This window comes from Pygocentrus nattereri, chromosome 9 (genome assembly GCF_015220715.1).
Source record: "Pygocentrus nattereri isolate fPygNat1 chromosome 9, fPygNat1.pri, whole genome shotgun sequence".
NCBI lineage: Eukaryota > Metazoa > Chordata > Actinopteri > Characiformes > Serrasalmidae > Pygocentrus > Pygocentrus nattereri.
The window spans coordinates 6,675,729-6,703,443 of record NC_051219.1 but is presented as its reverse complement, the minus strand read 5'-3'; the positions used below and the strand labels follow the sequence as shown (position 1 = coordinate 6,703,443).

The window sequence follows — 27,715 nt, the reverse complement described above, 5'->3', positions numbered from 1 at the left end:
ATATACAGGTACTGTATGTACATTTTATATATATAGACAGAGAGACACACAGAGAGAGAGAGAGAGAGAGAGAGAGAGAGAGAGAGATGCTTTTGGAACAAAACTTTGTGTTTTAACTTTTCATGAGAATGAAATTTGATGAAATTTGATTGGAATTGTGGAATTGAAGTTAAAGTAACAGGATTTTTCTAAGTAATTTTAAACCATTTCTGTTCATCCATTCATCATTAACCTTAACACAGTGTAAGGTGCAGCTGAAATTTTGCCTCTGATATTGATCTGCCGTGCTTCGAACCCTGGACTGTTTCACCACTCTGGTATGTTCCGTCCCAACTCTGTAAAGCGTTCTTGTTATGATTGTGTATTCTCTGTGTATGACCTTTTTGCCCGTTCTTCCGCTTGCGACTTTTGCCTTGCCTCTGATGTTGATCTGCCATGATTCGGACCCTGGACTGTTTCACCACTCTGGTATGTTTTGTATTTTGTTTCTTTACCTAATTTTGAGACCCTTGCCTGTTTTTGACCACTCTTTTGGATTTGCCCTTTTTAATAAAGCCTCATTTAACTATCCACACTTGTCTTATCCCTGCCAGTTGTGACAGGCACTGTCACTGTTGTTTACACTGCTCTGCGACTTTTATAAACTGTGAAAATTTTTTCTTTTTCTTCACATCCTTCACAACTTTTTCTGTAAGCTTTGAGCTTAACTGATCTATTTCCTTGTTTTTCACCTTAGCCAGTTCTTCTATCTCATTTCTCAGCTCTTCCTCTCTCTCCTGAATCGCTCTTTCCATGTTCTCATGCATCTCATTTCTCAGCTCTTCCTCTCTTTCATGCATCTTGTTTCTCAGCTCTTCTTCTCTCTCGTCCATCTTATTTCTTAGCAATTCCTCTCTTTCCTGAATTGCTCTTTCCACATTTTCATACATCTCATTGGTGTAGCATCTATCGTCATTTTCTGTCACCATTTGAAAGATCTTATGCATCAGTTTAATGACCTGATTGCGGTCTCCCATGTTCTTGTTATTAAAGACATGATAGCGTCCACCACACGTCTCCACTACTTGACTCAGCTCGTTTTCTGCTGTAGCCAAATACTCCTCTATGGTCTTGGTTTTCAGTCGGTCCCCCTCAGTGAAGAGAACAATGGTGTATTTAGGTGCCTCATCACCAAAGATCCACTGCAGTCTCTTCACTGTCTCGTGGTCTTCTATGGTGAAGTGACGCAGTCTGAGCACCACGAGGAAGACGTGTGGTCCAGGGCAGGACAGAGTGATACATTCAACCAGTCTGTTAATCACTGCTGTTTCTGTCAGGTCAGTGTCAAATAAACCAGGAGTGTCGACCACAGACACTTTACAGCCATCAACCTCTGCTCTGACCTTTATACACTCCTTGGTCACTGACTGAGCTGAACTGGACACATGGAATACCTCCTGGCCCAAGATGGTGTTTCCAGTAGAGCTCTTCCCCACACCAGTCTTCCCCACCAGCACTATCCTTAGTTCAGATACTTAAAACAGAAAACAGAGAAATGTTAAGGGACAACACTAACTGAGGACCAAGAATTTGTTTAAGCCAATGATTTTTCACTTTTTATAAAAAATTCTATTTCCATAATGTAGCAAGGTGCTATTGAACTGTAGTGCAGAATGAATTAAGTAAATCAAAGGGGTACAACAAGCTTCTAACTAGGCTCGGGAAAAGGAGAGTTTTGAGCAGCGAAACAACAAACACAGAGGTGAAATTTATAATGGTGTATTCAAGAGTTGACAGTTATCAGCAACCATAGTAGACATTTGTAGAATATAACAAAAGGGAAACATTGAACTTTAGTCCATAGTTGTAATGAGAAAACAAATAAACCAAAAAAAAATCATCGCTACCCAGGTAGTCTTTTTTTTCTTTTTTCCCTACGTGCACGTTAAGTTCTGTTTATCAAAAAAAATTGTCCATATATACAAGTGTGTGTGTGTGAGGGTGTGTGAATGTCCAGCTGAAAAAAAACTTGCGTGGATATCTCGGTCCCTCTCTCTCACTCTATTACTGCAGCTGCCTGTAGAGCTGCTGTACAGGAGGTCAGGATCACGTGGTTCACTGGCTCTCTCCTTCTATCTTGCAAAACTTTAACCATGAAAAAAATCTGCATAATGCAGAAAACCTTGTTAAATATCAATCCCTTACTGAAACACTATGAAATATTGTTCCAGATACAATACTTTGTGATAACACAAATACAAAGGCTCATACTAATGTATCTGAAGCTCCATGTCTTTAGGAACTTATTAACTAGCCTTACAATGTCATACACAACAACTTCTCACTGAAAAGAATTATAGATAAGCGCAATTAAATTATTTTACATTTGTACGTCTAAGAAAACAACACAAAAGAAAGGCTTAGCTGCGTTAGCCTACATGCTAATTGGAAACAATTAGCTCCAGTATCAGCATAAAACATCACTTATGCGGCTAAATAAACTTTAGTCTCCTTCCGACTGTTTTTTTATAGTTACACACATTTAGGATTCATCATATTTCTTAGGATATAACTCATTTTCAGCATGTTTAACTCTTAAAGTAGCATCACGAGCTAACTAGCTTAAAAGAAGCTTGAGAAAACTCACCGGAGCTCTGAATTGTAACGACCAGTGCCAGTTCACAGCTTTTCTGAACTAGTTCAAGTTCAGGTCATACAATGCTCAAAGTGAACAGTTCACGTTCAAAGTTCACAATTTTAATTCTGAACTAGTTCAAAGTTCAGTTCATTTTACTTTTTTCGTGAGATATTCAAATAAATACTTTTTTTCACACTACCTTGGAAAATGGATGGATGGATGGACAAGCTAGAAATCACTATACGTTCTTTGAAGCTGCTCATTGTAGACATTTGCTCATGACACTGCAATTGTGGGTTTCTTACCAGGTGATGAAACTTGCAGCAGTACAGACAAGGTAGACCAGTTCTACACTTAGTGCAATGAAATCTACCAGCATTTAATTAAAAAAAGAATATATAATATGAAATATGTATATATTATTTGATATATGATATTATATATACATATGTGTGTGTATGAAATGAGCAAAACTCTTGAATGAAGGTAATGAAGGCAAAGCAGCCTGTCATATTCAGGAGCTGGATCACCTGGCGCTATCAGGTCGCTGGCCTGTGGAGTCAATGTGGCTATGTGACTCAGGCGCTGCATGGAGAGGAACATTGAGTTCCATCGTGTGTCATTTGGAGTGACAAAGCCAATCTTTAGCTTTTCCTCAACCAAATCTGAGGCTTTTGAGCTCCGTTTTACTCTGTTCCACAGAGTGCATGCTTTGGAAAACACAGGCCTTGCCAGTGTGTTGTACTGCCTGTCAGTTACATTCTTTGTGTCGGCAGCAACAAGATTTAAGTGGGCCATGCACCTTCTGTGAGGGGGGAGGCAGGGATCCTCTAACGCTGAGAGGGGTGCTGGCTCAAGCCCATCATCATCATCATCACCATCACCATCATCCAAACTGTCAATTGCCTGGACAGAAGCATCTTCCACTGTTTCATCAGCAGCTGCAGCCGCAGCTGTAATAGCAACACCCTCTCCAAAACAGTTAAATGCCTTAACAAAATTTGAGGCATTGTCTGTCACTGTGCACACAATTTTGTTCTGAATTTTAAATTCCTTGTACACCTGTGCCAATACTTTTGCCAGTACATCATATGTGACCCCCTGACACGACGGCATGCAAGTGCAGCTGATTTCCTGAGTGATGGATCATGTTTGTCAAGCCAATGAACTGTAATGCCCATGAATCCCTTGTTGACAGCTGACCAGCAATCAGCTGTTGTGCAAACAAAATCAAGCTCGGCAAGTTCACTTTTTAATTTATTGATAGCCTCCTTAAATTCTCTATTCAGTAGTCCCTGCACTTGCTTTCTTGAAGGCACATGTCTGGTTGGTTGCAAACCTGTCACTAGTCTGATGAACGAGGGTTTCTCAACTTTGCTTAGAGGTTGTAAATCTTCCACAATGTAGTCGATAATCAGTTTATCTACCTGCTCCTGTGAGACCACCACGGACCTCTTGAAGGCTGTGATGTAAATTAAAGATTGCCAAAACTAAAATGTCTTGTATTATGTAGATAAACCATAAATAAAGCACAGTATGGCCTAGCACATTCAAACAAGGCCCCTAAAACAGGCTTCCTTAGTAGAGCGTTAGAGAGAAGATAGGCCCTCTGTAGGGAGTGAGTGAACTTGTGAACTGCTCAAGGCCAAACGGCCAGAGTGGAAAAGTACTAGCGAGCGTAAGGAGGTACCTGGCACAAAGTTTTTTTAAAAAAATAAATCAAGCTAGGCCTGGAAATAATGGTTTCCACAAAAACCCCATATGATGGATATGTGGAGGATAATTTGGATATAAGGGTAGTATCAGGACAATGAGAGACATCAAAAAGAGGTGGGGCGTGATCACCCCACCTGCACTGAGAGTATAAAATATGTGAATATTCCCTGTATAATGAGTGTGTGTCCGAAGTTGGAAGAACATTCTCCATGCTCAAAGAAAGAATAAAGGACCTGCGCTTCTGAACCTTGAAGAGTCTTCTTGTATTTCTTAGCTCGTTCGATTCTTTCATTTTCTTTCAACCTTTAATTGAATTCGTTTTATTTTACAAACCAGAAATAATACTTAGGCTTGGTGGTCAAACAAGTGTCGAGGGACGATTTGCGTTTGGGGTTGGCAGGGGGTCTTTTTTCCCCTTTCTTCCCATATGACCCTGGAGGGCATGCATACACTGTAAAAAATGTTTTTTGGGGTCAGTAAATGTAATACAAATTGATTGTTTAACATTTACATAAAATAATCCAGTCTTGAACTGCATTGGGTAATTTTGGGTAAAATCAACTCTGTTACCTAATTTGTGGCTGTAATAAACACACTTCAGAAAAGCATTTAAATATTATTAAAAATTGTGCACATTGTGCAGTGAAAAAAATTAAGTAAAATCTACCACCAGCAAAGGTTTTATAAATGCTACCAATTATATGACCATCACTTAGACATGCGCAGTAATCACCAATCATGCAAGGGAAAGCCACGTGGAAGGTCCTTAGCTGATCCTGGATTGTTTTTGGACTTATTCAGTTTCCCACAAAGCAAGATATAAGGTAAGAGTTCTTTATCTCTGTGAAAAATAATGTAGTTTATGTTAATTCATTAAGTCCATTTACTGCTAGCTTTTATTTGATATACAGTTCACACAGAGTTGTTCAAGTCTCTTCATGTGCGTTCGGTACCAGTTTAGTCTAATGAATTAATTACACTGTACCATTACAAACGCCTAATTTTACTGAAAACTAGTCATCAGTTGTAGAAATATACTCAATATATAAATATTTTAGTATTAGTAAGGTTTACTAAACGCAGTTTTAGTAACGTTTTTCCTTAAGCTAAATGAGCTGTTTGCTGACATGCTTGCTTTCCGTTTAAAAAATGCCGCCAACCGTTGTTTTAGCTCTTTATGGTTTTATCCGAATTAACTGCCTGTAACGTTCCTGTTAACGCTTCAGGGGGAGTGCAGGGTGTTTCAGAGTGGAAGGGGCATTTATTTAAAGACGTGTAACTGTTCATAAAAGTCCAAAACGTTTGTTCACTAGTTGGTCATCTTTGCAGCGCCACAAGGCACTTCTGACGAAAGACCGGGGGAGAAACCAAAATTCTTTAAACAAGAGGTCAAATTACTGTTTTAGAAACATACTTTAAAGCAGGCTAAAATCTGTCAAAAAGCCTCATCAATACATTAGCGTTTGGTTAAATAGTGCACAGACAGGGTGATTTTTCGGCTTATTCTCGCTACTGCGCCTGTGCAGATCTCCACGTGGAGGAGGGCTTTCCCTGTAGAACGTCGACACTCCTCTGCTCGCGATGTAACCAGCAAGCTGTTTGGCTCTTTGTGCTGAAGGTTGGGACTTTATCAGTGACCCGCCAGGTGTCTGGCTTTTTTTGTTGAAGTGCGGGGCTTTCTCCCTAATCAGACCATATGTTGAGTGTTAGGAGAACTCCCGTTCATATTTCAGCCGGTAAGAAGCGTTGCAGGACTTTGTGTGGAAACGCAAGCGCTCCCAAATGACTATTCATACGACATAGGAACTCTTAGGTGCTACAGACATTGAATACGATGTTGTGATTTCTCAGGGAAAAGAAGCAGGGCTGCGTTTCCCAAAGCGTTCTTAACGCTAAGTACTTCGTAACTTCATACTTAGGAACATTCTTAAAATGACGAACGTTTCCCGAAAGCATTCGTAACTAACGTAGTAGGTAAACTCGTTTGTAAATGTCAGAGCAGTCTGACCCACTCGTAACTCAGTAAGTTCTTCTTAACTTGAAGTTCACGTGAAATTCTGTCTCAGAAACGAAAGAGGTCGCAACTTGTATACAAGAATCCTAGAAGTCGTCCTACATGTGCTTAGAAAGGCTCAATTATGAATGAAGAGAGCTTCCCCTTTAAGATAATTCTTAAAATATGCAGCAAAGGCTTATGGGTATATTCATGAATAATATAATGTAAGGTATACTTTTCATATGAATAATTCACTTTTTAAAATGTTTTTGTTTGTGTGTTATTATTAACAAGGAGCATGACAGAGAAGGCCAAGCCCAGCACATTATGAAGATCCTTGTTGTGCATGGTGCCCTTGAAGAAGATCCGTCAGATGTTGCTATTGTTATTGAGGGTAATGAAGTGCTATTGAAATGTGGCAGCAGAGCAAAAGCTTGTGCGTTGTTGATGGGACTGATATTATTTCTTTTAGTCTAGTAAAAATGTATGTTTAAATTTATTAGAGATGTATTTTTTCTGTGGGATATTGAATCCTCTATTTTTTTACTGTGCCCTGTTTTCAAACATGCATTTTCTGCTTTAGTTGAAGTTCTGTTGCATTTGTCCATTTGTAAAATACATGGACATCCTGTCTTATGCACAAATTGACAATTTAAGTTTGTCTGACAGATATTTTGTTCTGCTGTGTAAAACTGTGAGAAATTTGTCAATAAAAATGGACATGATTCAAAATTAGACTGTGTGATTAATTAAATAGAATCAAAAGAAAAGCATTTTAATAAGCCCATGAATTCAAAAATCAAAATAATTAGGTGTAAAACTCTTTTGGAGTTAAGGGGGTAAAATTAACTTAAACATATTAGGTAGGCTTTATGAGATGTATATTGCAGATTTAACTTGTTAAAATTGGTTAAACTGTACTCAAAAAAACATGGAGTAAAATTTACCCATAAAAAGTGAGTGCAAATTGTTGCCTCAATTTTTTTGAGTAAATTTTACACATCATTTTTTTCAGTGTATATGCATTCACACCGGATGGATGTTTTAACTCAATGTGGCGTTTCAAATTCGAGAAGGACGTTGTTGATGTCCTAACTTGTTTTTGCTGCGCAGGTGGACAAATCTTACACAGAAAGGTAAGATCTTTGCCGTCGGGGTCTTTGGTTTGCAAGAGTGTAAAATTGTTTAAACGTTCATCAGGAGAATCGGTGTCTGTCTACGTGCCATCACTTCCACTAGCCATTTTTTAAATTGCAGCGCTTTCTCTCACTCTCGTCATTGGTCTGTCACTCTCTCTCTCTCGCTCCTCCAGCCCTCCGCGCTCTCGTCGTTGCCTGCTACGCGGCGTTGCTATGCCTACCCTGCTCTGCTGCAGTTCATCACGGGTAACGTCGTGCGCCATCCAGTATGTTATTAACTAGCCAGTATGATAACTATTCTCAGCCGGACACTACTTTGCCTGGTGATGCATGATTTAAGCGGCAGCAGCGAGAAGACAGGAGGGAGGAACTTTCTCTCGCTGCGTTTCAAAAGAGGAAACAGATGTCACTCAGTTTTCAGTGGAAAACTAATTCCAACGTTCATTTACAGTGACGTCTGCCGTTCATCACACATAATGGGAACTAATTCACGTTCAAGTTCTTTATTAAAAATGTGTTGCGTTCAGTTCAACGTTCACGAAAAAATGTCATCTCATCTCGCTGAGCAGTAGGTGCTGTTATAACACTGAATTTAACCCCTTAGTGTACAGTTAAATTTAGGAGGGCTACAATAAGCCACAAAGCAGAACAGAAATGGAGCAAAACTAAACCCAATATTCACAAAAAAATTCTTAAAAATTGTATTAAGATTTATAACAAGCCTCATGTTTTGGTGTTGAAGCCTCAGTGAATCAACATTAAAATGTAATGATTTTGTATTATTTTATCATGTACAAATATACTTGGTCACGTTTTATAACTAAATGTACCAACAGTAGCCTCTATTTTTATTCAACACCAAAAAAACAATAGTTTAAAAAAAAAAAGATTAATGAAAAAGAACTCAAAAAAGTTGTCTTGTGTCTTCATTCCTCCACCTGTGTTTCAGACCCTTTTACAGCATTTTTGTACAGAAGTACTTTAAAGCCTTAGTCCAAGTGTGTTGGGCATTGAAAACTTCTTTGGAAATAAGCACTTTTCCAGACACACTTAAAACATTTGTTTTGAGAATAAATGCTTATACAGGTGATGTCTCTACTTATGCTTGGATTTAAGTGCTGTCTTTTATACTGTAGGCCATAAAATACTCCTAAATCGGCTTGAGAACTTGGCTGATATCTCTGGAACTGTGTTAAACCACATATTTACCTGGAAGGCAGTATTTTGTAAGCATAGGTGAACATATCTCAAGTAAGCATAATATTCTCTGTTGTGTACCACAAGGCTCTGTACTTGGTCCACTCCTATTTTCTTTGTTGCCACTAGGTCAGATTATTAAGAAACATGGCATCGATTTTTACAATTGTGCAGATGATACACTGATGAAATGTATATATCTGCAGCACCAGATGATGTTACTACAGTGGAGAACCTCATAGGTCTGTCCAGCATTGTTAGCTGGATGAATAGCAATTTTTTAAAACTTAATGAAGACAAGACCGAAATAATTATAAGTAGAAGCAAAGAGGAAAAAAAATGTATGAAATATTTGAAAATCTGGCTCTACAAATAAAAACTGAAGTTAAGAAGTTTGGTGTAACTCTAGACTCTGCTTTAACTTTTAAACCCCATATTAATAACATTACCAGAACTGCTTTTGTCATTTAAGGACAATACAGCAATAGTTTGACCTTATCTCCATTAGCAAGATGTTAAGAAATTGTTCCATGCTTTAGTTTTTTCTTGACTTAACTACTGTAATGCTTTATTCATAGGACTTCCTGCAAGTAGAGCATACAGACTACAACTTGTGCACACTGCAGCCTTTGCTTTTATTTGTTGCATTTTTATTATCTATTTTATTTTTCTTTGTTTTTACTTAGCATTGTAAAGGTGCTATACAAACAAGGATTATTATTATCATTATGATTATTATTATTATTATTAGTTGTAGTTAGTAGTAGCAGTAATAGTAGTAATAGTTGTAATAGTAGTAGTACAACAAATTCATCTTGACACATTCTATCATTTTAAACTTTTCAATACAACTGTAACCCTACATGTATGCTGCTCCTAGATGGATATAATGTTGGGATAGAAAGTAAAAAACAGTGCCATGTAGTGCTTTTGGATTTGCATTTTTTTGTTGCATTCAGGTCAGTTCATGCTTAGAATTGTAGCAGATTTCTGTTTATTTGTGGTTTACTTGGTCCAGTGGAGCTCACAGAGCATGTTAATGACTGCTTTATATTAGTGTGCTGCATCTTAGTGAGGGCTCTTCCAACAGCAACTGAAATTTTGGAGGGATCACAAAATCAGGCCATTCGCTGAAGCCTAACAATCGCAATATGAATGCTGAGTTGCCTCTGTTCTATGCAAATAAAGCTCATATATGCAGTAAAGAGGCTCTTCAATCATGTTTATCATTCATGTCCTGACTGGAGAAAGGGGTGGAGGATGTTGTACGAATGCTGTACACAATTTTGGAAATGTAAAGGTCTGACAAATAATATACAAATGTATTCACTAATAACCGTTCTTAAAGTTGCTTATGGATGAATTCATCTCAAATATTAGTTTTAGTTTTTATTCATTTATAGTTGTTTTTATTAACAGTACTTTATTTGTCCAGTTGGGAACTTACACGTAGGAGGTTGATCCATGCTGTGGGTCTCTGCTGGGTCTTTGTCAGCTGAAGGTGCTGCAGCAAGAAAACAAACAGTGTTGGGATGTTACGGAATGCAAATATTCAGAATACAAAAATGAAATATCTGTATAAAGTCCAAGTTACATTTTTAAAGGCAGCAGTTAGCTTTTAAATATTTAGGAGAACATTTCAAGAATAAGTCCCCACCAAATTTAAGAAATTTGTAGCAACATTAAAAGAAACACTTGTTCATGAACTATACGAACTCCATAAACAGCTTGTTTACAAACACTGAAGCTCCTGCTGAAGCCTGAGTAAGATACGTACATGCCATTAACTAAAAATGACCTTTTAGTCAAATTTGCAAGATATTGTAATTTGTATTTGGTAAATTGTTTGCTTAGTTCATGAGATGGCGTTAGGATTACAGCAGTGGACAGGAGAGGAGAACAGTGTGAATTAATTAAGTGGAGTTCCTTCAAATTCAGTTTTCATGTAGGACAGTGTGTTCAGTGCTTTGACACAATAACATTACCCTAAAACCAGACCAGTCGGCGTAATGGCTGTCATTAGAGGCTGCTAATTTTCAAGACCATAACTTTAGATCCCATTAGGAAACCATCAAATGCGTGTATAATCAGTCACAGATCGCCTGTGTAACCATCAGGATGTACAGTGTTATATCAAAAACCCAAAACACACCTGGTGGGGTTTTGTAACATTAATATTTAAACTTTTTTTTTCCACAGCAGGGTAAGAACTCAATGAAACGACGACAACATATCAGCCAGTGTTGTTCGCGTTACTCCGCTTTGTGAAGAAGGGTGAACGTTTTAATTTTCATTAAAAATAAGAACAGCTTTGAAATCGAAAGTAAAGCCGGGCTGCTGGTGGATCTGGTGTAAAGCCACGGTGTGTCTAGATTTATAAACCGGTAAAGAACACAAATCTGAGCACGATCACTCACCCAGTTCTCTGCCCTCACTGTTCGCAGCCATTTCGAGTGAGCAGGAAGCTGAATCCTGGAGACTCTTCCGGTTTGCTGTAGGTTTCGTTTTTGCCTGTGCGCAGGCTGCGGGTACCCGGATGTAGTTTGTGTCTCTTGGCTTTCTCAGGGCTCCGTCTTCGAGAAGCTCGTGTAGCAAAAGGCTTGTATTTGAATTTGAGAACAAAACGGTTTAACGCGCCGTTCGTCCTCCAGAGAGAAGCTGAAAGAATGAGTGTGTCAGAAGAGCAGCGTCGCCTGCAGATATAAACAAGCAAGTCTCCAGCGATGGCAGACTCGGACAGTAAGTAGCCTTCAGGGTTCAGACTGTAAATACAGTTAGGATCACAGTTAGGATCACAGCAGCACTGCACAGAAGCAGGAGAGGAGAACAGTGGGAATTAATTAAGTGGAGTTGATTTAAATGAAACTTCCCCCACTTTTTGTTAATATGGATTGTGTGTATGAAGTGTGCTCTGAATGTGTTGTAATGGAAACGTTACTGAATACTTGTCGAACCGAAGCAGGTCAGGTCAGCTCCGGAGCTGTTCTGACTGCGCTGACTGTGCTGACTGTGCTTCTCTTCCTTTCGAATACCACTGCAGTCTAACTCTTCTGGATGCAACTAATTTTTGACGATGACTGTATAAATGTAGACTGAGCCAACCCAGAAAAAAAAAATCTGAAAGTCTGTTTAAGTTCAGAAATATGACGTTTTGATGAAAAAAGCATAATTCAAATAAGGAAAGGGGAAAAATAATCACAACTATTAATTGTTGCAATACATTTTAACATCAGTGACTTGTGTTTAAACAGTGGTCATAAAATTCATAGCTCCAAAATGATCAAACATTGATACTCTGTAGTAACGCAATAAGTTCATAAAGATAAACAATCTCAGATAACTTGTAATAAATTCAAACTGTATCACTAATGAACATAATGTCTCGGTCCTTTGGGTTTCTGCAGACGATAGAGAACATACAGTTACCAGTTTTGATTTCAGACTCTGCAGTGTCCTGCATCAATGGCTTGAAAAAGCATTAGGGCATCTTATAAAGCCTGTATAACTACCTTAACATTGTAGACAGTTGTCAGTTGGACTGAGTACTTTGAAAAAAGATGGCTGAGTACTCGGGCTGCAGCTATCAAATATTTTTGCAATCGAATATTCTGTCAGTTATTTCATCGATTAATCGAGTAATCGGATAAATCACACTTTTGTGTTTTTAAACAACTATATCGATAGTGTGTTAGGCAACATGAAGGGTATCTTAAAATGAGCAAGCAATTGGCTGTTATTACTCACAAAAGTTTTTTATTCAACTCAACGCTTTTACTAGATCAAAGCTTAAAACCTTTGGCTTATTTTCTCCAGAACTAAGCCCATTTATTCAACCTTTCTGTGAAACTCTGAAAACCTGTAGTTTATAGATGTAACCTATCAGGGTGAGCGTGTGTGTGTGTGTGTGTGTGTGTGTGCACACAGGAGGGAGAGATGAGGAGAGATAAATTACATGAGTGAGATCTTGGTGCATTTGCTGTCTTGCTACTTATTATGCTTGGTCACTATCAACTCATAACACGGGCTACAAATAATTACAGATACTGGACGTTCTGCCGTTCATATCAGTCAGCAGTTGTAAACACACACAGTAGAGGCTCTGAGTCCACCTGGAGAAGCGCAGCTCACGTGAGGACACTTTTGGTTCAGGAGCTGCAGCTCTGACGAAGGACTATTATGGTTTTACAGTGTATACACTGCACTACATTGTCCGCCTTGTGCAGCGTAAAATGGTCCCACACTTTAGACATTTTCGCCTTTTACACACACAGGTATCTTTATATAGCCTCGAGGCAAAAACATTTTTTGTAATCAAATTATTCGAGTTACTCGAATAATCGTTTCAGCACTACTGAGCATGGAATACACAGTCCTGAATGTATTCAGTAACATTCTTCTCATCTGGCTAAAGACATTGAAACTCGGTTTTTCACAATGTCACACATTTCTTGCTCCCCTACATTTCCATTGTTAAGTCAATTAAGGTAAGTACTGTATTTTCATTAAGAGGTCATTTCAAATTAATAGTGTGGAGACAAATTCAGTTCAGGTTTTATTTACTATATTAGACTTTAATGGATTTTACATACTTATACATGCAACCCCAATTCCAATGAAGTTGGGACGTTGTGTAAAACATAAATAAAAACAGAATATGATGATTTGCAAATCTTTTTCAACCTATATTCAATTGAATAGAATACAAAGACAAGATATTTAATGTTCAAACGGATAAACCTTTTTTAATTGTTTTTTGCAAATATTCACTCGTTTTGAATTTGATGCCATCAACACATTCCAAAGAAGTTGGGATGGGGCACAAAACTGGAAAAGTTGAGGAATGCTCAAAAAACTCCTGGTTGGAACATTCTACAGGTGAACAGGTTAATTGGAAACAGGTGAGTGTCATGATTGGGTATAACGGGAGCATCCCTGAAAGGCAAGAAGCAAGGACGGGTGAGGTTCACCACTTTGTGAACAACTGCGTGAGCAAATAGTCCAACAGATTAAGAACAACGTTTCATTGGAATTGGGGTTGTACACTTCATTAGTGTTTGGTAGGATTACCTTTTAATAGCTTGATTTAAATCAGGAATAGCCTTCCACAGGCTTCTCACAATGAGTTTTTGCCCCTTCCTCCTGATAGTTGTGGGGGCTGGAGGTTAGGGAACTGGCCCTGTGACTGGAAGGTTGCCGGTTCGATCCCCAGCACCAACAGTCCATGACTGAGGTGACCTTGAACAAGACACCTACCCCCCAATTGCTCCCCAGGCTTTGTGGAGAGAGCTGCCCACCCTAGTGTGTGTGTTCACTAGTGTGTGTATGTGGTGTTTCACTTCACGGATGGGTTAAATGCAGAAGTGGAATTTCCCCAGTTATGGGATTAAAAAAGTATCACTTAACTTAAAACTGGTGTAACTCATTCAGGTTTGTAGGCCTTGTTGCTCTCAGGCACAATTTTCAATACAGTCAACAATTTTTCAAATGTGAATCTGGTCAGGTTTTTGTGATGGCCACTCCAATACTTTTAATGTGATTGAAAGCTTAGGATTATGGAAGAACCAGTTGTGTAAATTTTAGTGTTCTGGCTGATGTCTTAATATGTTACTTCAGTATTTGTATATAATCCTTCTTCATGATGCCATCTATTTTCTGAAGCTCACAAACCTTAGTTCCAGCAAAACACCTCTGCAACATGATGTTGCTATCCCAGTGATTCACAGTTGGGATAGTTTCTTTGGATTTAAAGTTTTCCCCCTTTTTCCTTAATACAGTGCAGATAATTATGGCCAAACAGTTCTGTTTTTGTTTTATCTGACCAGAGAACACTTCAGAATGCTTTTTTTATGCTTCTTCAGAATGCTTTTTTATGCCGGTCTTCATTTCAGGCCGTGAACTTCAGAAAATACTTTGTTACCTGGTGCGTCCAGCTCCTTTTCCAGTTCTTTTCTTGTTTTGCAGTTTGGTCAAGACTTTCAGACCAAAGTTCGTTCATCTCTGGGAGTTAATTTTTGCCTACCTACTATACGATGCAGTGTCTGGTCCTAAGATTTGTTATGTTTGCTGACAGTTGTTTGTACACATGCCTATGGTACCTTGAGTTATTTGGAAATTGCTGGACTCACAATTTTTTTTCTAACATCTCGGCTGGGTTGCTTGGATTTTCTCATAGTAGAAAGTACAAGGTAAGTGAGACTCTTAGATACAGCCACAGGTGTACCAAATATACTCCTAATTATGATGATTGGCAGAAGCTTCTAAAAGTCACATCAATTTCTCTTCCAGACTGTTTTATCGTAGTGTATGTAAACTTTTGACACACTGGAAATCTAATGTAGTGAATAAAATCTTAAATAAATCTGTGTCTAAAAGAATGTTAGAATTTTTTAATGAGCTCTGATATGAACAAAGTCAGTGCTCTAATTGACTTGACAAAAGAGGCCCATGGCAACATGAAACTATAACTATGAAGAGGTGTGAAAAATTGAGCTGTCTGTCCGTCCCATAGCTGTTGAGACAGAACCCAGTATCTTCTCATATCGCTCATTTACAAATGGTCCAAAAATACTTTGCATTAATAATTAATTAGATTAGGTTCCATTTAAAGTAGACAATGTTTTTTTCTTTCTCCTGTTAAAGGTTCCACTCTCATTATTATTTCTCCTTTTTATTTTGTTGTCTTCTCACTAGGGGAGCATGACCTCCGGGTGGTCCTACTTGGGAAAGTTGGTGCAGGCAAGAGTGAATCAGGCAACACGCTGCTTGGCTCGTCTAGCTTTTTGTCTGAGCTCAGTGCCTCTGCGGTCACCCAGCAGTGTGAGGCACAGACTGTGACCTTGGGAGGAAGGCGGATCATGGTGGTTGACACTCCAGGACTGACTGCAAAAATGGACTCAAACACAGCTAAGGAGAAACTGCTCCAGTGCCTCCAGTTCTCAGCTCCTGGTCCACATGTTTTCCTGCTGGTGATCTCCCTAGGCAGATTTACCCAGCAGGAGAGGGACACAGTGGACAGAGTGATAGAAGTGTTTGGGCAGGATCTCTACATGTTCACCATCATCCTCTTCACTTTTAAAGAAAATAATACCTCCATTGAGGAATATATCAGCACTGCCGGGGACAGTCTAAAGCAGCTGGTTCAGAAGTGTGGCAGCAGGTATCACGCCTTCAGTGAAAATCCTGGTAAAAAGGATCAAGAGGAACTTCTAGCAAAGATAGACAAACTGGTATCAGCCAATTGTGGTAGATGGTACACCAACACAGATAATGAGATAGAAGGTGGTAAGTAAATGACAAGTTATTTGATGAAGCTTAATAGCCTATTCATTTTAAAAGTGCTTAAAAAAGTGACCATTTTTAGGCTGAGTTGGTTATAGATGGAAGACAAAGCATGGATCAATAGATTAGACTATATCAATAGATCTTATAGCAATATATCTAGTGATGGGCTGATCCAATTCAGATACATAACTGCCGATAACGATACAGATTCTGATACAAGAGCTCTTTTTACTTTAGGATTATCATTGTTATTGTTGATATTGTGTTTATGTGTATTTAAGGTGTATAATTATGGGAGGCAAATCCTCAGTAGTTTTAGCCCCGCCTAGTGCTAATTAACATATATTTGCATGTTGGTCAATTTGAAAAAGAAATTGCAGGTGGCGATGATGTTCGTTTTCATTTTCCTTTTCATTCTGACAGTTAAAGCGCACCCACGAAGAAAACGGAATCTCAAACCGTCACTTTGCTGTTGATTTATTCATTTTGCATTTTCATTTTAATTTTGTCAGATTTGTAGCTGATCGCTATGAAAAAGAAATAAGAAAGTAAACTTTGCATTTTGTTTTCTGCATTTCATGAAGAAAAGCCAAAGCCAAAGTGAAGTTTGTGTTTTCTTTTGTCTGTTAGCTTTTCATTTTAAATTTGGCCGTGAAAAACCGGAGTAACGACTAAAATGAAATGACAAATCGGCGTTTTCAATTTATTTTTATTTTTGTCACAAACGGCGCGTGCTCATGTGAAAAATGAAATTGCAAATGAAGGCATTTAATTTCATTTTCAAAAAAAAAGAGGCAAAAAGAGGTTTGCATTTACATTTTATTGTTTTCATTTTCATTTCCTTTTTGGCAGGATTTGCCTCCCATATATAATATTCCAGTCACTTAGCATATCTGCAATAGAGGCTGCAGCTGAACTGCTGGTGTGAGACCCCCTGCACTTTTCCCACTTGACATGCCGCTCTCTGTAATGCATACACTATATTGCCTAAAGTATTCGCTCATCTGGCTATGCCTATGAACTTGAGTGACATCCCATTCTTAATCCATAGGGTTTAATATGATGTCAGCCCCTGGTGCGCAGTCATGTTGGAACAGGAAGGGGCCACCCTCAGTCTTTTCCCACAAAGCTGGGATCATGAAATTGTCCAAAATCTCTTGTTGCTGAAACATTAAGAGTTCCTTTTACTGGAACTAAGGGGCCGAGCCCAACTCCTGAAAAACAATTGCACACCATAATCCCCCCTCCACCAAACTTTACACTCAGCACAATGCAGTCAGACAAGTACCGTCTCCTGACAACCACCAAACCCAGACTCATCCATCAGATTTCCAGACAGGGAAGCGTGATTTGTCACTCTAGAGAACACATCACTGAGGTGATCTTTACACTGCTGCTTTCGACAATTTGCATGGCACTTGGTGATGTAAGGCTTGGATGCAGCTGCTCGGCCATGGAAACCCATTCCATGAAGCTCTCTACGCTGTTCTTGAGCTGATCCGAAGGCCACGTTAAGTTCGGAGGTCTGTAGTGATTGACTCTGCAGAAAGTTGGTGACCTCTGCGCACTATGACCCTCAGCATCCGCTGACCCACTCTGTCATTACCACTTCGTGGCTGAGTCGCTGTCGTTCCCAATTTGCTTCCACTTTGTTATAATCCCACTGACAGTCGACTGTGGAATATTTAGTAGTGAGGAAATTTCACGACTGGACTTGCTGCACAGGTGGCGTCCGATCACGGTACCACGCTGGAATTCTCTGAGCTCCTGAGAGCGACCCATTCTTTCACTAATGTCTGTAGAAGCAGTCTGCAGGCCTAGGGGCTCGGCTTTATACACCTGTGGCCATAGAAGTGATTGGTTTGATATGTTTCTGAGTTCATCTAATGTGCAGTGGGTGAGAGACACTGGAATATCTGAACTCCAATTATCAGTTGTGAAGCTCAGGGCTTTAACATCTATCTAACTGCGCCACTGACACTGATGACACTTGGTTATACATTTCGGGTACAGATATCTCTGAATCTCTGACATGTATTTTCAGAAATACAGATAATAGCTGGGCTCTAAGTTCTCCAACAGAACAGTGAAATACAATATTTTTTACTATAGACAGCGGATGGTCATTGAGTATAATGAAGTTCAGCAGCTTCTCTATGACCCCTTAAGCCTTTGAGTGTTGTACTGGATGTTTATCGCGTTTTTGGAAAGCATCAGCAAGACTCACTGCCGGGTGGTGTCTTCCTGTCTCTTAGCATGAGTTCCTGGTATTCTTTTACAAGCTCATTATATTGTACGATGCAGTTGTACTTTCACCCCTTGGCATGCTGGCTTTACACACTTTACAAGTAGTGGTTGTGCTTTTCAGTGTTTCCAGACTAAAATATCACCAAACAAATGGCATTTTAGTCAAACCAGCAGCTGTGATTTGTTTACTTAGTTACAGACTGAATTTGCTGTGGTTCATGGTAAGATGTGGAATGGAATCTGGATCGGTGATGTGTCATGTTATGTTATGTTACGTAAAGTTATGGCAGGTACATGGTCCAGAGCAGGATCATGAACTGGAACATGGATCAATAAGTGGATCTGTCCGACATATGTAGCAAAAATTTTTGCACCTAGGCCTTTTATGACTTAGGAACTACTAAATGTACAGAATGGAAACACACATCACAATTGGTAGTACTTACCCTTTTTAGAGACTGTTTTGCTGTATTTGGAGTAATTCATTTTGGTATCAGTGAGAAGTAGTTTTTCTCACACTCTACTTTTGAGTCTTTGTTCCTCTCAGTGGTTCTTATTCGTGATCTTATGCCTGGATTTCTGCAAAGCTGCTTGGTGACGATGTTCGTTGAGCTATAAATGTTGAATTGAATTGAAAAATTAAATCAGAACTTTTTAATGTAGCTCAGGCCCAAAAATACATAAAAATGACTGTGTTGGTCTAAATTATTTTGGCTTCATTATACAGAAAAAAGACTTCATTTCCAGGATTTGCATATGTTGCACATTTAGTCAAGGATGCAGTGAATTCGTACAGGTTACTTTCATTCTCATCACAATAGACAACTTCTTGATCATATTATTGTCCATATTGTGAAATTACCAGTAGTCTATGGAGTCATTATACAAAAATGTATTGAAGAATACGTCCATTAACACAATCACAAAGAAAAGAACACAGCAGAAGGTTAAAAATATTTGGATCATAATATATTTGGTTGTACATTTAATTCACATTCCTTATTAAAGTGCCCTGTATATTCCAGGCCTGATGTCTAAATCAATGCTAAAATGTTGATTTGTTATGTTTTGCTTTGTTTAACAGATCAGAATGTATTATAATGAGTAACACCTGTGTTCTTTCTGCATTCTTTATTTGTGTACAAATTAACCAATCAGCTTCTCTTTTCTTGTGTGTGTGTGACAGAATTATAAGGAATGTTTCATTTTTCATTTTTAGGGGGAAGCTTGACCTCCAAAACAAGTGTCTCTGAAAAAGACAGGTGAGTCTTTGCATGATGTAGAACTTTTCTTACACTGACCTCAACAATATGATGCTCTGCTGCACCTGGATGTAAATCTTGGAAAGATGAATAGAGTATCTCAGTGGTTGGAGAAATTGCTCAGGGTATTTGACTTACATTATTTGTAGAGGAAATAAGCAACTGAATTATTTTATTATTACTCTGAAGTGAAAGTCATCTCTCATGCTCACACAAAGGATGCCTTAATAAAAGGACAATTTATTGAGCTAAATATCAATGTAAAAATGTTCAAATTACTATTAATAATGTAGTTGAATGTAAAGAATGAGCTTACAGAACTCAAGTAATACAATCAATTGCTAAATTGCATTAATCTGGCAGTTTTTTCCTTCAGCCAGAGTTTATATATATATAAACAACTTTCAACAACTTTCAGCTCACACCCACCCCCCACTGGTTCTTCTGCTGGTTGTCGTAACACCCCGTTCACACATTTCAACACTCAGCACCCCCCCCCCCCTCCCCCCCTGCTCCAGTCTGACCTTCACAATGGCCCAGGTGAGAAATGAGCTCAGGAAGATCAAGGTGAGGAAGGCTACAGGGCCGGATGGCATCAGTGCCAGGCTTCTCAAGTCCTGCGCAGATCAGCTGTGCGGGATAGTGGAGCACATTTTCAACACAAGCCTGAAGCTGGGGAGAGTACCACAACTGTGGGAAACATCTTGTGTGGTGCCATTGCCAAAAACACAGCACCCAAAGGACCTCAGCAGCTACACACCTGATGAAGACACTGGAGAGGCTGGTCCTTAGACAACTCCGCCCTATGGTGAGCTCATCTATGGACCCACTTCAGTTTGCCTACCAACCTGGCATCGGGGTGGATGATGCCATCATCTACCTGCTGCATGGAGCTCTTTCTCACCTGGAGAAGCCTGGGGGCAGTGTGAGAATCATGTTCTTTGATTTCTCCAGTGCTTTCAACACCATACAGCCTGGGCTCCTGAAGGACAAGCTGGAACAGGCACGGGTGGGCCATCACCTAACACACTGGATCCTGGACTACCTCACCAACCGTCCACAGTATGTGAGGACAAGGGACTGTGTGTCCGACATGGTGGTCTGTAACACAGGGGCCTCTCTTCACCCTGTACACTGCAGACTTCATGTACAACTCACCAAACTGCCACCTACAGAAGTTCTCTGATGACTCAGCGATCGTTGGCTGCATCACAAATGAGGACGACAGAGAATACAGAGAACTGATTCAGGACTTTGTGGACTGGTGTCTGCGGAATCACCTACAGATCAATGCAGGGAAGACCAAAGAACTGGTGGTGGATTTCCACAGGCGCACACATCCCCCTCCAGCAGTGAACATCCAGTGAACGGACATTGAAAGAGTGGACTCTTATAGGTACCTGGGTGTGCACCTTAACTATAAACTAGACTGGTCAGACAACACTGCTGCACTTTACAGGAAAGGACAGAGCAGACTACCTGGAAACTGGACAAACTGATCAGGAGGGCTGGCTCGGTCCTAGGGACTCCTCTACACCCAGTGCAGGCGGTGGGAGAAAGGAGGATGCTGAACAAGCTAGCATCCATGCTGGAGAATGACTCCCACCCCATGCTTGAGACTCTGTCAGCACTGGGCAGTTCCTTCAGTGACCGGCTCCTTCACCCCAAGTGTGTCACCCCAGCACTGCTCCCAGTAGACCACACACACACACACACACACACACACACACACACACATACAATATATACTTACATTCAGAATGCGAACATTTTTCATTGTGCAATATGCTAAGTGCAATACAGATTTCTATGCAACTCTTATTTTATTTTATTTTATTTTATTATTATCCTTATTTTCCTGTAAATAGTCTAGAGATTTAGCTTTAATTTTTATTATTTATAATGTTGATAATGTTTATACTGTTTCCCATTTCTATTACTGAGTGCCTTACTCCTGTTACTCTGCTGCTGCTGTAATACTGTGAATTTCCCCGCTGTGGGACTAATAAAGGATTATCTTATCTTATATATATATATATATATATATATATATATATATATATATATATATATATATATATATATATATACACCACTCAAAAAAATAAAGGGAACACTTAAACAATATAACTCCAAGTAAATCAGCTGTTGTGCAAATGGAATAGACAATAGGTGGAAATCATTGGCAATTAGCAAGACACACTCAATAAAGGAGTGGTTCTGCAGTTGGGACCACAGACCACTTCTCAGCACCTTTCTGCTTTCTGGCTGATGTTTTGGTCACTTTTGAATGTTGGTGGTGCTTTCACACTCGTGGAGCAGGAGACGGACTCTACAACCCACACAAGTAGTGCACCTCATCCAGGATGGCACATCAATGCAAGCTGTGGCAAGAAGGTTTGCAGTGTCTGTCAGCGTAGTGTCCAGAGGCTGGAGGCGCTACCAGGAGACAGGCCAGTACATCAGGAGATGTGGAGGACGCCATAGGAGGGCAACAACCCAGCAGCAGGACCGCTACCTCCGCCTTTGTGCAAGGAGGAACAGGAGGAGCACTGCCAGAGCCCTGCAAAATGACCTCCAGCAGGCCACAAATGTGCATGTCTGCACAAACGGTTAGAAACCAATTCCATGAGGATGGTATGAGGGCATCCACATGGACGACCACAGATGGGGGTTGTGCTCACAGCCCAACACCGTGCAGGACACTTGGCATTTGCCAGAGAACACCAGGATTGGCAAATTCGCCACTGGCACCCTGTGATCTTCACAGATGAAAGCAGCTTCACACTGAGCACACGTGACAGACGTGACAGAGTCTGGAGACGCCGTGGAGAGCGATCTGCTGCCGGCAACATCCTTCAGCATGACCGGTTTGGCAGTGGGTCAGTAAGGTGTGGGGTGGTATTTCTTTGGAGGGCCACACAGCCCTCCATGTGCTCGCCAGTGGTAGCCTGACTGCCATTAGGTACCGAGATGAGATCCTTAGACCCCTTGTGAGACCATATGCTGGTGTGGTTGGCCCTGGGTTCCTCCTAATGCAGGACAATGCTAGACCTCATGTGGCTGGAGTGTGTCAGCAGTTCCTGCAAGATGAAGGCATTGAAGCTATGGACCGGCCCGCCCGTTCCCCAGACCTGAATCCGATTGAGCACATCTGGGACATCATGTCTCGCTTCATCCACCAACGCCACATTGCATCACAGACTGTCCAGGAGTTGGCAGATGCTTTAGTCCAGGTCTGGGAGGAGATCCCTCAGGAGACCATCCGCCACCTCATCAGGAGCTGCCCAGGCGTTGTAGGGAGGTCATACAGGCACTTGGAGGCCACACACAATACTGAGCCTCATTTTGACTTGTTTTAAGGACATCACATCAAAGTTGGATCAGCCTGTCGTGTGTTTTTCCACTTTAATTTTGTGTGTGACTCCAAATACAGGCCTCCATTGGTTAATCAATTTGACTTCTATTGATGATTTTTCAAAAATGAAATGTTCAAAAATATGCAACGTTCCTACTGCCAAAAAGACACAGGCAGTTGGTGCTCGCTCTGGCCAAATGCCCCTGTTAAACAAAGAAGTAATTGGACACTTCGATAACATGAGTAAAAGAAATGTCCATCTGAATATAAATGAAATGGTTTGTCAGCATAATTTATAAAGTAGAATAAATCAATACTCTTCCTAGTGGAGAGAAATATTATAGCCCTCCCTTGTGTGATCATAGCTTTTAGCTTGGTTCCTGAAAGCAAGCAGTCTATCCTGAGATATATTGGCTGATGGTCATGTTACCGACAAGTGGGGCTAAAATATTATTCATTTTTTATTGAAATTGTAATTTAAGACAATGCCATTTTCAAATTCCCTACACTCTTACAGTTCTTCAAGGTTCTTAAAAAAGACAGTTCATTTATAAAGGCAGTCATTCTATATAGAACCATGAACACTCTAAGACCCATTTCATGCTTAAATGGTTCTTCACAGGGTGAATCGGTTCTTCAGATTGATTGAGAATGTGTTGTACATGGTTCTATATAGCACCAAAAATCTTGTAACAATGGAAGAACATGTGGGTGCTAAAGAACCATATACAAACACATTCTCAATTAAACATACAAAGGGGTCATTGACTGTATTGAGTATTGAGATGAGAAGTATTTCATTAACTATTTTATGTAAAGCCACATAAGCATAATGTCATCTGTTTTTTTTTTTTTTGTCATCTCTATCTGAATAACAAAGAAAAGCAGGACTCTTAATAAATAAACTACATCATTGCTAGAAAGTGAAGTCATGACGATGCTTGATAATTACATATCCTCAGTTTTAACTCATGCACCTTTAATGTACTGTATCATGGTAGTTTTACCTCTAGGTCTCTTTAATGGTGCATAATGGTGTTTTTGTAGACGTGCTATAGATTTTAAATTTGTTTCTTTTTTCTTTTCCATAGCGCCCAAAAGGAGAGAGCAAAGATCATCATGACCCGTCTGGAGTCCATATTCCAGGTGTGTGTTTGTACATGTATATGCATATAATTGTGGGTAAACTGTTTATTTTCTCCTGAGAATCTCACATTAATCTCCAATCAGCCTGTAGTATTAACTACTCCAACACTCCACTACCCCACAGGAAGACCTACACAGCTAACATCACATCACACAGTGTGACTGAGGGATGTTTCAGGATAGGTTTGTTACAGGGTTAGATCACATCATTCTTTTTTCCTTCTGATGGCCCATTGTCTACTGCTATTGATCTAATACAATACCAATCAATACTGATACCAATCTTTAATCAAAGATTTGCCATGATTTGGTTAAAAGACCGTCTAAGCGTTGGCCCTGTCATCAGGAGATCGTGAGTTCAATCCCTGGTGATGCTACAGTTGTCCGTAGCCGGGAGTCCAAGAGAGCACAGTTGGCCTCGCTCTCTCTGGGTGGGTAGGATGGACCCCCTGTCTCCCCATCACTCAACGTGATGCTGGTCAGCGCAGGCGTCTGTTAGCTCACGTAACAGATCCGGCAGTTGGCTTTATCCTCCGAGCGCGTTCAGCTGTCCAATGACTTGCGCGAGTGACAGTTCGAAAAGAAACGGTGGTGCTTCACAGGTCTCGGAAGAAGCCTGTGCAGCCTTCACCCTCCTAGTGCTGGTAGAATGTGATTGGGGGAGTCTTCACTAGTGGGTGGAAATGGAGACTAAAGTGGGGAGAACCTTGGGGAAAAATCCCCCCCTCCCAAAAAAAAAAAAATTAGCCCATAGAGGCTAATGTGATTCATATTTAACTAAGGTCTGCCAGTGTAGATGTTTTGTTAATGCTAAAAATTCTATTGATCAGCACATGTGTTGAATGCTATATCGACACAGCACCCCTGTTTTATGTAAGTGTTACCTCATACATAAGCCCTATAATAATTATAATTGATATTACAGTATAACACAAATGAATGTTTATCTTTGAGTATGATATAAAGTAAAGTGTTTTCAGTGATACTTTGCCTTATTTTACACTTCAAAATCACCAGGAGAGACTAGGGACCAGAAATAGTCCTGCAAGATGTCTGTTGTTTTATTTGAGTTGTCACAAGCCTCCACAATGTAAATGTGTTAAAAGTGTATTGATGATAGATTTTTAAATATATTAGAGACCATATCATCCCACTTTTGCCTAACTTACCATAATACAAAATTAAAATAAATGATTAGATATATAAATAAATCCCCAAATCCCAATTGAAATATTGGTAATTCAACTATAAAATGGATAGCTATGACGTTTAGGTTAGTATCATTCACTTTTCACTTCAATACACACCACAAGTTTTCAGTTGGGTTTAAATGTGGAGGCTGAGAGGGTCCGTGCAAAACTCTGATATTGTGTTGCACAATCATTTCTTGTTTGATGGGTGTTTGGTGTCATTATTTTGCTGAACAGATTTTGGCCTACGATATTCTGGTATTTAATTGGTCATAATAATTTTCCCAAGACCCCCCAGACCACTAGCAGCAAAACAGCCTCAAAGTATTAATGATCGACCATCATATTTGACAGTGGCTATTAGATGATAAAGGTCAAGTTAATTTTTACACTTTACTCATATAAATGTAGTTAAATAAATCCTGTAATATAATTGAGATATTTATTAATAGAATTGTAATATCTTGAGATGGGTTTGGTAACAGAACATCAGCATTTGTCTGTTTATCTAAAAACAAACTGCCTTCTGTTTCTGTTTCTCCATCTGGCCCTGATTTAATGCCGTAATAGCAGGAGGCTGAGTGGTAATCGTAACTTCATTAATAACAAAGGTTTTGAATTTTAGGATGATCTCTGATGCTGCACTTCAGGTGGGTGGTGGTCTTTCAGCTGCTGGGAGTGGAACTTGTTTAAGTACTTTGGGCTTTGTATTTAGCAGAAATACTGATTTCCGTTCTCTTCTCCAGCCACTGGTCTTTTTCTTTTAAATTTAAAACCTTCGCTAAGTTTCAGACTCTTTCCTCAACTAGTCATCTGCTCCCACAGTGCTGACTAGAGGATGTATTAAATATTGTTTTCTAGTCTTGTTCTACTTCTTAAAAGCACAGTATTTACAGTTTTCTTCTCAGTCTGCTGCTTTGACACCACAACACCCTGAGAGATTTGAAGGATCACAGAATTTATTACACTTTTGAATTGTTTACATATGACTTGAATTAAGGCCTAATGAGTCACATGTGATCTGAGATATGAACTGAAAGGGAGACAAAAATGTTGTATATTTTATTTCAATTTGTTTGCAAATAAATAGACATTGGGCACTGAAATGATTAATAATATAATAACACACTCTCACACACACTCTCACACACACTCTCACACACACTCTCACACACACACACACACACACACACACACACACACACACACACACACACACACACTTTCCAAGCCGCTTCTCCGTCTGACTGCATGTCTTTGGACTGTGGGAGGAAACCGGAGAACCCGGAGGAGACCCACGCAGACACGGGGAGAACATGCAAACTCCACACAGAGAGGACCCCTGTATATATATATATATATATACATTAATTTATGTGAATTCCTTGAGGTGATGTTGTGATCTACACACCACTACTGTATGATTTCAGTTCAGCATGTTCAGCATGTACACATCCTAAAGCACATTTTTCTGTAATTACATGAAGATCAATAAAACATGATGGAAGTTACGAGTAATTAAATACTAAACCCACTGTGAGTTTTTTTATGGTTAATATGTCTGCAGAAAGCAGATTTAGATAATAATAATAATAATAAATAATTAGTTATTTGTTTAATTCATTAATTAACAATTAGTTAACAGTTCCTGGCAGAGAATTTTCACTCACAAGAAAAAATAATAATATTTGTTTTCTAATATGTAGACGTGTAATTTCTCCACATCATTTATTCAGAAGGAAAGGCGATGTTCACATTTCACCATCACTGTTCTTGGGTGAAAGCTTGAACTGCAGGAAGTGAGTAATAAAGTAACTGAAACCCAGTGAACGGGTGTACTGACTCTAATATGTAGGTGACTGATGTGATTTGAGCAGTTTGTTGTTTTTATCAAGTGTTTTATTAAATAAAAAATCGCTGCAGACCAGTTTTAAAGTTTCTCAGTGGTCCTGATGTGAGAACCACTGAACTATGACATGGTGGTGTTTCAGCTGTTCTCTGTTAATGTTCATGTACAATCAGGAACTGGAGCACAAAGTCATCTCTCTGGTGAAGAATCAGCTGAAGAGGTTCAAGAAGGTGCTGAGTCCAGATTTCCCAGCATGCTCTGAGAGGGAGGTGGAGGGTGAGGTGGACCAGACTGTCAGAGAAGGAACACTGCAGATCGCACTGCACGTCCTGAGGAACATGAACCAGACAGACCTCGCCAGCACATTACAGACCAGTAAGAACTCTGTCCCACTGGAACACTGAGCAGTTCTGGAAAGCCTGTATATACAGTGGTGGTCTTTGCATGAGGCTTAGGGTCCCCATGAGAATACAAAGTAGATATATATGACCTGTTATCTCACTGTTTTGCCAGATAATTTTGTTTGTCAGGCATTTTTCTTAAATAAGTAAAATTATCTACTAATATAATGAGAAAATATTACTTCATAAAATTACTTAAAATTGTTATAAATGTCTAGAAATAAGTTAAAGGGCCTTTAATAATATGGGCCTTTTTTTTGGAGAAACCAGAATATTCCTTGTTTTTTTTCCTTTATTTGTTTAAGAGATTAATGTA

At 39.5% G+C, this 27,715-nt stretch overlaps 3 protein-coding genes across 13 annotated transcripts in view; 1 reads left to right on the top strand and 2 right to left on the bottom strand.

The window, feature by feature from the left end:
* Positions 1 to 11,124, bottom strand: LOC119263961 (GTPase IMAP family member 4-like). The gene is made up of 3 exons (XM_037540871.1): positions 11,083 to 11,124; positions 10,113 to 10,169; positions 1 to 1,513 (listed from the first exon to the last, which is right to left on the bottom strand). Exons 1-3 carry the CDS (start codon positions 11,111 to 11,113, stop codon positions 609 to 611), a joined length of 993 nt encoding a protein of 330 aa, XP_037396768.1. The 5' UTR covers positions 11,114 to 11,124; the 3' UTR covers positions 1 to 608.
* Positions 1 to 27,715, bottom strand: part of LOC108415618 (protein NLRC5-like) — an 802,877-nt gene that overhangs the window by 661,729 nt on the left and 113,433 nt on the right.
* The window catches only part of LOC108415395 (NACHT, LRR and PYD domains-containing protein 3-like), an 843,678-nt gene that overhangs the window by 727,405 nt on the left and 88,558 nt on the right, over positions 1 to 27,715 (top strand). For 3 of the 11 annotated variants that reach the window (XM_037540837.1, XM_037540836.1, XM_037540832.1), the window contains exons 1-5: positions 11,207 to 11,404; positions 15,356 to 15,946; positions 19,413 to 19,455; positions 23,905 to 23,959; positions 27,172 to 27,373. The exons of 2 other annotated variants lie outside the window; for them this stretch is intronic. In XM_037540837.1, the coding sequence (XP_037396734.1) occupies positions 11,389 to 11,404; positions 15,356 to 15,946; positions 19,413 to 19,455; positions 23,905 to 23,959; positions 27,172 to 27,373 (907 nt within the window). In that variant the 5' untranslated portion in view covers positions 11,207 to 11,388. Of the gene's footprint in view, positions 1 to 11,202; positions 11,405 to 15,355; positions 15,947 to 19,412; positions 19,456 to 23,904; positions 23,960 to 27,171; positions 27,374 to 27,715 lie in introns of those variants that run through there. 6 more of the 11 variants (XM_037540834.1, XM_037540835.1, XM_037540841.1 and 3 more) reach the window with 4 other exon arrangements.

Excerpts from the sequence above, each read along its gene's own strand:
- LOC119263961 (XM_037540871.1), bottom strand. The coding sequence starts at position 11,113 with ATGGCTGCGAACAGTGAGGGCAGAGAACTGG. Across the intron at positions 10,170-11,082 it reads CAGTGAGGGCAGAGAACTGG|CACCTTCAGCTGACAAAGAC; the intron begins GTGAGTGATCGT and ends TTCTTGCTGCAG. Across the intron at positions 1,514-10,112 it reads CATGGATCAACCTCCTACGT|TATCTGAACTAAGGATAGTG; the intron begins GTAAGTTCCCAA and ends TTCTGTTTTAAG.